Genomic DNA, 10111 nt, shown 5'->3' with positions numbered 1-10111 from the left:
GGGGTGAGGGGGACGGCGCGGGCGCCGAGCTGGCCTGGCGTGCGGGCCCCCGGGACCCCAGCCGGTGGCGCTTTGCCCGCCGACTGTGGAGTAGAGGCGGGTCGTACTCCCCTGGGAGCGCCGCTGGGGCGCCGAGTGCCGCGTGTCGGGAACGGAGCGGGGCGACGAGGGCGCCGTCCTCTGCGTGGCCAGGCTTCGCGGAGGTGGCGGAGCGAAGGTGTTAACCGGCACAGCCCGTTCGACGTTTCAGGTTTACTGCGAACATTGTTTGGGGAGGAGAAAAAAGGGGGAAATGGAACGACCATTACTCACCGATGGCGGGTGGGCTGGGATGCGCCCGACCCCCGCGTGCACAGGCCGCCCGAGCGGGGACGGCGCCCGGGGTGGACTCCCGAAAGGAGCCGGGCTCGCGTGCACCTGCCCTTCCTCAGTGTTTGAACTCACCGTCACCTGAAAGACTGTTTTTTAAACCGTAAAGATCCTTGAAATAACGCAGTGCGTACGATTTGGATGTGTTCTTCCCGGTGGTCTGTACTGAAGTGATCCGGGAAACAGCATACCCTTCCCTGGTGATTAGTTGAAACAGGGCAGCTGGAAATGACGGAGGGCATCTTGGAAGGAATGAATCTCTGCCGATTTGGTGAAAATGAAAGCATTGCAAAATATTAAACGGTACTTGTTGCCGTAACCATTTAGAAATCTACTTCCTAAATACCATTTCTCAGTTTTAAAATTTTATGTGAATTGAAATTCTTGCGGGCACCTGGATGGCTCAGTCGGTTCCACGCCTGCGTTCTGCTCAGGTCGCGATTCCCAGGTCCTGGGATCCAGCCCTGTGTCAGGCTCGCGGCTCAGCTGGGTGTCTGCTTCTCTCGCTGCCTCCCCCCCACTCGTGCTCGCGCTCTCCTTCCCTCTCTCTCTCTCTCAGATAAGTGGATAACATCTTAAAAAAGAAATTTTTGTTTTGCTTAAATCATTTCAGGTGTTTGTAGATCACTGAAATCTCAGCTGGTCTGTACAGTGGGGGTATTCATACCCGTTTGTAAAACACTTGAGTCTAGCATATGATAGTCTTTAATAAACTGCAGCTTCTGTTATCTGCAGATAAGTAACTGCAGGAGCAGGACACCTCGTGATAACAGCAACAGCTCTTCACTGAGCACTGATTGTTTTGTTGATGTACAACCGATGTTCATTACATTGTCTAGAATCATGTTAGTTAGGATTTGAACCTGGTCTTTAAAGTTTTTCCTCAAACAGTGCACCTTGCAACTTGGGTTATTTCATGCAGACATGTAACCTAAGAGAGGGGTAGCAGCATTTACGTTTGCTTCAGGTTTATGTCCTTATGCTACTAGGCAGTGCGTTCGTAGAGAGCTGAGCATCTGAATAGGAGGTTATTGTGGATACTGTAAAATTACTATTTATATTAATATGCTTTTATTTTTAAATGTTTTTGTATTTTTGTTTGATCTTCCCAGTATCCCAGGGTATTAGTTATTTCTATTTTATTTTGTTTTATTTTTAAAATATTTTTAGAAGATTTTATTTATTAATTTGACAGAGTGTGAGCACAAGCAGGGGGAGCAGCAGGCAGAGGGAGAGGGAGAAGCAGGCTTCCTGCTGGGCGGAGAGCCCAGTGTGGGGCTCCATCCCAGGACCCTGACCTGGGCGGAAGGCAGACACTCTACTGAGCCACCCAGGCACCCCTAGTTATTATTGCTCTTTTACACCATGGAAGTTAAGATTGTATATTTAAATTACTCTTCAAAACCATGTTAGTAGTAATGGAATTTAAATTGTGTGGGTATACCTTTTTTCCTTTTTTTTTTAAACTGTTAGAGTATAATTAATACACAATAGTATATTAGTTTCAGGTGTTATCTTTTTTGCATAGGTCAGTTCATACTGTTAAAAAATTTGGTAACATTTAAATTTTAAAAAATATAATATTGTGAGCATTTTCCCATGTCATTAAAATTCTTTGAAATATGATTTTTAATGGCTTGATAATATTTTGTTATAGGACCATTAAAAAAGCTATAGTGTGGTTGAAGAATTGATTCTTCCTGTTATTTGGCTATGTGAGATAATGGGAAGGTGTCTTTACTCCTTAGGATAGATACTTGACAGTGTGTAAGAAATTTCTGAAAGTTTCCAATTTAATTTTTACCAGTAGGATATGGAACTGCTTGGCTCGTTTCATCTTTTTTTTAATCATGGAATATTATTATTTAAAAAGTCCTTTTTCAGTTTAGTTAAAAGTGGTATCCCAGCTTTTAAAAAAAAAAAATGAGGCATTACTTACATACCATAATAAGATGCACAGATTTTGATAGCTAGGTGTGATAAATTTTAACAGTTGTACATACACAAGTAACCACCATTCAAAACAATATAGAGCCCCAGAATGTTCTTTAGCTCCTTTCCCATAATCCCCGCCACTGATCCACTCTCTGTCACTATAGGTTAGTTTTGCCTGTTCTTTGTACTTTATGTAAATGGAGTTACACAGCTCGTGGTCTTGTATGTCTGGGTTGTTTTCTTCATCATCATGTTTTCAAGATGCACATTGTTGCATGCATCTATGGTTGGTTTCGTTTTATTGCCCATTAGTATTCTGTTGTATAAATATACAACAGTTTCTCCAATTTGTAGACATTTGGGTTATTTCCAGTTTTTGGCTGTTGTGTCTGAGGCTGTGAACATTCTTATTTATTTATTTATTTATTTATTTAATGTTTTGTTTATTTGAGAGAGGAAGAGAGAGCATGAGCAGGGGGAGGGTCAGAGGGTGAAGCCGACTCCCCTCTGAGCAGGAGCCTGATGCAGGAGTCCATCCTGGGACTCCGGGATCATGGTCTGAGCTGAAGGCAGTTGCTTAACCAGTTGAGCCACCCAGGCGCCCCTGCTGTGAATATTCTTGTGCAGGTCCTTTTGTGGGACCTGTAGGTCTTGGGGCTTCCCCAGCATCCTTTGCACATGGCAGAGGATGTTATTTGGCTATGTAAGATAATGGGAAGGTGGCCAGAGCTCAGCTCCAGGGCCCCAACAGCTGCAGGGATGACTGAGCAGTGTCGTCAGTCTGTGTGCCCAGGAGCAGAGGGACACAGCATAGTCTCTGCCATAGACCCTGAGGCCCACCTACCCACACATTGAAGCTTCTGAGTTCTGCTGGACACCAATGAGAACCCATTGATTAGGGACCCACAGTATGTCCTTTCCAGCCTTAGGTGGGTCTTTCCTGCTTTCCTCTTGGGTGCCCCCGGGCTGCTCTCCCTTCTTCCTCACTGCTGTCTGTGACTGCAGTCCTCCATTTTCCTTTGTTTCAGCAAATGACCTTGCTTCCTGCCTGGGAAAACGGGACTTCCAGGAGCATCTCCCCCACTCTCCTTCTATTCTCCGCTCCCCCGACATCTGACATCCCATTCTTGATTCCTTCACTCCTGACCCAGAGGAGGCTGTCCCTTCCCTCATGGTGAATTCTCTGCTCTTAGATTTCCCCTCCTGCCGCCCCCAAAGACCTTTGCATCCTCAGCCTCTCTTGTGTCTTTATCCTTTTCCTCTCCACTTGCACTACCCTCTATGAAACAAACGTAAAGATTTTCTTGTATTAAAAAGAGCGCAAATCCCTTGATCCTGTCTTTCCCTCTGCCAGGACTCTCTGTTTACAGCCAGATCTCTTCAAGTGTAGATTTCTAGCAGCCTACAGCCTCATCTTAGGTTCGGTCCCCGCATGCTGCCCTCTGACTCAGGCAGAAGAATCTGCCCTGCAGCATTGCTGGGGCCCTTCCAGCTGCATTGGATGGTTGTCACTCCTTCCTTCTTGACATCTTTCTCTTGACTTCTGGGAGGCCCTTTAACCTTGCTGTGCTTTTTAGGTTCCATTTTCTGGTCTACTGCCTGGGTTCCTTTTCCTCCGTCTGTCCTAACTTACTGTCGATGAGCCCAGAGGCTCTGACCTCTGTCTTTTATCCTGTAGCGTAGGAGAGCTTGGTGCCAGCTCCATTTCTTGGATTCCCAAATCTGTCTGCAGATGAAGCACAGACTTCTTTCCTGAGCTCCAGACCATCACTAACAGCCCCCACCCCCCTCAGGCTTCCTTTCCTCTCAGGTTAGCAGCTTCAATACATGATGCGTGGCTCGTGCCACCACTAGTCATCAGTCACTGAGCCAGAAACTTGGAGTTGGCTCTAGACCATGCTTCCAGGGTCACCAAATCCTGCCCCTCCTACCTCTGAAGTCCTCCCTTGGCTGCTCGCCAGTGCTGGGTGGGAGCTGTACTGTTTGCCTGGTTTTACAGTTCGCCACTCCTTTCCTTGCCCACAGGTTAGTTGTCCTTAGTTCCTTTCTCTATGTGACATATTTTTCAGTGTGTTTCCTTCCTGATTTTTCAGATTTTTTTGGTTGGGGATAATTATAGTTTGTACTTAGACTCCTATAGAAGGGTTTTTCAGTTTAAAATGAAGATAGACTTAAAAGATATCTTAGCCAAGACCATTTTATATGAAAATAGTTGATAAGTACCTACTGAGATGCCTAAGAACTTAGTAATTTATTAATCCACTGTTCTAGTTCATACCATCAATTTTTAGAAAATCTTTTGTGGTAGAATATAAAAAAAGCCTGTCTTTGTGAAAATCAGTTCCATTTTTTCCCTTGTTTTCTGCCTGCGTGCCTTCCATTTTCAACATTTTATTCCTGTTCCTATGGTCACAGTTAGAGCCCAGCATCACAGTACTGTGCTTAAAAAGTGAATACCCCATAGTACCTATGCATCTGTAGCCATTTGTCACAGACCTGGTGCCTTGGCTGCAGAAATCTAGTTTCCACCTTTCCTAAGGGTCTGAAAACATAATTGATTTATATGACTGTTAGTTGAGATGGATGAATATTTAGAACCACTTCATATGAGCTAAGTCTTCATTCAAGAAATATCATTAACTTGAAAACTCACCCAAAAGATTACCAAGACCTTGTAGTAAGCCTTATATTTCAGTCTGTGTTTAATACGATAGAATTCTAGCAGTAGAAAAACAATTCAGGCAGTTCTTGTAAAGGTTGTTTTGGTAATAGAGTTTAATCTATGTCAGTATTTCCTTATTTCTAAAGATACTGTAACTTTAAAAGATTGCATTTTGATGATTTCCAGGTCCCTCCTTGTGGTCCATTTTTGGGCGCCGTGGGCTCCACAGTGTGCTCAGATGAACGACGTGATGGCAGAATTAGCCAAAGAACAGCCTCAAGTTTCGTTTGTGAAGGTATTATATTTTTGGTGTCACGTCTTTTATGAGGCAGACTGCATTTTATTAACATAAGGGAGGAAGGATTTGGAATTCCACATGTTTATAATTGGTGTTATTTTTTATTATTTTTGCAGTAGATTCTTAAAAAACTTAAAATTGTTTTGCATTTCTCAAGTATGAAATACTGTGACAATAACTACACTTTCCCTAACGTGTGGTGGGAGGACAGAACCTGCAAATTGCAGGATGGGTAGTGGGGATGTTCGCCAGCAGAAGCAACTAGATCACTCACTGTGGATCATCGTGTTTTGAATATAGTAAAAATATTAACAAAGCTTGCTTCATTGAAGAGCAAGGTGTGATAGGGAAAGCGACTGAAGAAAGGGTGTGTGGAGGCTGCTAGGAACCAGGGGAACAGGAAGAAGCAGCTGTCTTGGATCACGTAAATCCAGACCTATAGGAGAAACTGAAAGCTTTTCTGACCTGTTTAGGAAGCAGAGGAGAAAGGAATCGAGCATCTCCCTGCCTTGCCTTGTTTCCACCCGGCTGTGCACACTCTACGTTCCTAGTTTGTCTCTTGGGTGGGCACGTACTGGGAAGGTGGTAGTTGAGGCTGTAGATTAGCTCACTTGGTTTAGCACATTTAATGCTGTCAATTAGGACTTAGTCTTGGTTGAGGCAACAAAGCCCAAATAGGAGTCAAGAATCTTAGAAATGAATTTTTGGGAAGGGAGGCACACCCTGTATTCAAAAACTTGAAATCCTTAGGATTTAAAGAAACAAAAAGTACCAAATCCTTATTTTTTAAAACTATAATTAGTGAGTTCAGAGCACATTTTGGCAAATATACCCATTTATGGGGCTAAAAGTGGTATCTTCTGTACTTTCCACTTTTTATGTAACCTGAAAACAGAATTCTGACAGGCTAATTCATCTGTGTAATAGGCGATGTAATTTTCAGGCAATTTCTATATAGGTAAGTGTGCTTTCAATAGGTATTGCAGTTAGATATCTCAAAATCAGAACAGGGTAAAGGGTGTACAGTGAGAATGCTCCCCCCCCCCCACCTTCCCTGCCAGCCCTGGTGTCCCACCCTGTAAAGAAGGGACTGTTTATGTTAATTTTGCATGATTCATTTCAGTGTTTTTTTTTTTTTTATGAAGATAGAGCAAATATAGATGTAATAGTTAGCTTTTTAAAATTTAAGGACTCACTTAAAATTCCAATGAAATGTGTAATGTAACCTTAGAATGTAACCCTAAAATGTCCAATATAAATAATAGAAGGAGACATTGAAACTGCATGTTTGGTCACTGATAAAAGATAATGATTACCAGTGAAATGAATGATTAAACATTTCAATCCTAAGATTAGTCAAGATGATGGTAATTGTTGCATGTCTGCTTTTATGTGTATAATGTTTCTGGTTTAGATAACACATTGTTCTTAGCTGCCATCTGAATGATTTATTTAAAGCAACTATAGAATTACTTCTCACATTGGTACCACACTTGGCAGTGAGATTTTAAATTGTTCAAGTGCTTAAGTGTCTGAGTAAGCCAGGGGTTGGGAAGTCCTTATCTGTCGGGGACACCTGAACCTGAGTGCACCTGCTGTTCGTGGAAGGCTGACAGCATGAAGTGGGTAGTTCTTCCAGGAGGCATTGCTTTCTGGAAATTGACTCTGTGGAGTGGTTTTTCTTTTCTTTTTTTTTTTTTTTTTTAAGGATTTTATTTATTTTAGAGAGCATGTGAGTGGAGGGAAGCTGCAGAGGGGGAGAGAAAGGGAGGGGGAAAGAATCTCAAAATCTCAAACAGACTCTGCACTGAGCTTGGAGCCTGACACGGGACTTGATCTCACAACCCTGAGATCATGACCTGAGCTGAAGCCAAGAGTCGGATGCTTAAGTGACTGAGCCACCCAGGCGCCCCTGCAGTGTTTCTTTTAAATGGCAAAGATAATTTGCATGGAGTTTGTAAGGTAGGTAATTTAAATGATGAGTAAATAAGTAAAACATTTGAGAGATCTGTTGGCATGCCCCAGTAAGAGAGGTTGCAGTTCGTTTAAAGAGAGCTTTCTTTTGTTAATGAGAGCTTTTGAGCCATCTACGGTAGGGAACTGATGTCCTGCCACCTCTGTGTCTTTTAATTTGATTTCTTAGTTTTTTTCTTTTTAAAGATATTTATTAGAGAGAGAGCATGCACGCACGAGCTGGGGGCGGAGCATGAGGAGAGGGAGAAGCAGACTGCGCGGAGCAGGGAGCCCGACACGGGACTCGATCCCAGGACCCTGAGACCATGACCTGAGCCGAAGGCAGCCGCCTAACTGAGTGAGCCACCGAGGCGCCCCTGGTCTGGCATTTTTGACTTGTGAATTACAGAGATCAGTTGATTCTATAATTTAAATTTACAAAATCATTATGTAGGTGATCTTAAACCTGATGTTTTTAAGAGTTTGTAAAGGTTTGTGACCATAAACAATTTCTTATTCTGTAGATGATGGAGAAGCAATACCTGAGAACAGGGAGCATAGGTTTGGCCCGAGTAGTTCCTGCTCGTTGGGACAGGTTGCTGACAGGCAGGGCTCTCAGGTTCATTGCAGCCGGATGAGCACGCTCCGGCCTGCACTGACGATGTAGTGACAGAGTGCGCGCGTGCTTCTTGGCACCACGTCTATGCCTGTGCCTGCAGGGTGGCCCTCTCCTGCGCTGGCCACCCTGTCTAGACCTGCGTGAGGCTCTGGGCCCCACGCGGAGGTTTGCCTGCCTCCAAGGGCTTGGGGGAGATACACAAGTTATCCTTATTGCTAAAAGTCTTATTGAAAACTTAACATTTGTTCAGAATAAAATTAAATGGCTAATTAAAATGTTACATGCCCTTTTCAGATTACATTAAGTCAGTTTGTTAACACTTTATCTTTAACTAAAATGGGAAAACACATTTATCATTTAATCACTCGTTTGAGAGATAGAATCTTTCAAGGTCTAGTGTCTGGTGGCAAGGTAGGGAGGAGGAAGAGGAGCACAGGACTCTTTGTGGTGGGAAGTTGGGGACCGTCAGTTCTGTTCGAGGTCCAGATCAAACTCATTTTTTTATAGGAGTGGCCGTCCATTTTTACGTTACATTTGATTTTATTCTGATTTGACTATTGAAATTTTTATCCAGTTTGTTTTTTATTATTAAATTTATTATTTACTTTTCTTCAAATGGAGGTTGTAATTTTAGGCATACAACATGATGATTCAATTCAAATCCATTTTATATGAAGTCTCCTGTGTACTCCTGTGGCTTTTTTTTTCTTTCATCTCCAAACTTTGTGCCATTGATTCAACTTTTAGAGAATATCTTGTATTTTTGTCTGTTCTGTCATTTAATTTCCTGTTTTGATTGGTTGTTTTTTTTTCTTTTTTTTTTTTAAAGAGAGAGAGAGCACTTGGGGGGGCAGAGGGAGAGGGAGAGAGAGAATCCCAAGCCGATTCCATGTCCAGCATGGAGCCCAACGTGGGGCTTGATCTCACAACCCTGAGATTGTGATGTGAGCCAAAATCAAGAGTGGGACACCCAACCAACTGACCTACTCAGGCGCCCCTTGATTGGCTTCTTGACTAGACGGTGGGATACTTGAAATAGGGACCTTGACCGTACCTTGTTTTCATTTTTTTTATGGCTTTCCTTTGTGTAGGTGGCTCCCACCCTCTATGTCAGCCTCCACCACCCCTCTTTCAGCTTGGTATTCTGATCCAGTTAGGCTGTGGTAATCATTTTACCTTATAATGCACTTTAGTACATAAATTCTCAAAGTCAGGCTTATCGGGCCACCTGGTTGGTGAGGTGTGTACCACTGTGTTTTCATTTTGTAGTGATCTTGTTTGTATAGTACCTGCTGTACTTGCATTTTATTATGTCCATTGTAACTTCAGGTATGAAGGCAAAGGTGTAGAAGGAGTTATATATTTAAATTTGTATTTTTTGATTCTCAAAAAATAGGAATTGTTTTAGTTTGATTTATTCTTGAATGTGTAAGCATCTTAAAATACAGTTCATAGTATTTAATTTCTAAGGGTCTATATAATCAGTATAGATAATTTCTATATGGTTATAGAAATGTCTCATTCTAAATGTCTGTACAATTCGCTTGTGAAAACAGACAATGCAGGGCAATCTCCAGAAGGGAACGACCAGCTGTGTAGCTAGGTACCTGGCATGATACTAATGATAGTAATAATGGCACTTAAAGAGAACGTGTGTAGGATTCCATTTTGGGGGAGCTCTATAAATGCTTCTCAGATAATTCAAGTAGAAGCTAAATCTTAAAAATATCCTAGTTTTTATTTATGCTGTCTTGATAATAAAAAAATACTAATAATTAACAAAGTTTATTAGCCATTCCTGGGCTAAGTTTGGCAAAGGTCTTTTAAAAAGCTACCAAAAACATTAAATACCTATTTGGATAAAGAATTTGATTATGAAAAATTTTCCTTTTAGATCATGTCACAGAGTTAGAAGGAAGCCTCTTAATGAAGTTTAACAAGATGTCTCTGAATGTAAGGTTTAATTGTTCTCAGGGCCACCCTGGCCAGTGGTCATTCCCATGGTAGGCTTAGCAGTAGTGACCAGCATTTGTTCAGTATTGTGTCAGAATCTATCTATCTAACATTTATATGCCACCATTATGCTAGTCACTGGGGGTATGGAACAGTAGGGTCATCGAGTCACATATTACCAAGGTAATTTCACATCGTAGTAAGTTCTGAAAAGAAAGAAATAGGTGGTAGAAGAGGACTTGGCGGCGGGTGGTACTTTATTCGGGTTGGGCTGGAGAGGTGTGTCTGGTCAGGGAAGGCTGGAAAGTGAAAAGGAATTGTC

The 10111-nt window shown here is 42.4% G+C and overlaps 1 protein-coding gene across 6 annotated transcripts in view; it reads left to right on the top strand.

Moving 5' to 3' along the window:
* GLRX3 (glutaredoxin 3) overlaps positions 1–10111 on the top strand; it is a 32690-nt gene that overhangs the window by 927 nt on the left and 21652 nt on the right. For 5 of the 6 annotated variants that reach the window (XR_012375887.1, XR_012375888.1, XR_012375889.1 and 2 more), the window contains exon 2: positions 5153–5261. Coding sequence is in view for 2 of the 6 variants with exons in the window: in XM_025880028.2 (XP_025735813.1) it covers positions 5153–5261 (109 nt within the window). In the remaining 4 variants the exon portion in view is untranslated. Of the gene's footprint in view, positions 1–559; positions 673–5152; positions 5262–10111 lie in introns of those variants that run through there. The other variant, XM_025880029.2, reaches the window with a different exon arrangement.

Source organism: Callorhinus ursinus, unplaced genomic scaffold, assembly GCF_003265705.2.
Source record: "Callorhinus ursinus isolate GAN/ISIS: 27379988/994484 unplaced genomic scaffold, GSC_fseal_2.0 scaffold58, whole genome shotgun sequence".
NCBI lineage: Eukaryota > Metazoa > Chordata > Mammalia > Carnivora > Otariidae > Callorhinus > Callorhinus ursinus.
Note: the sequence above shows the minus strand (reverse complement) of the source record. Positions and strands in the feature narration are given on the sequence as shown.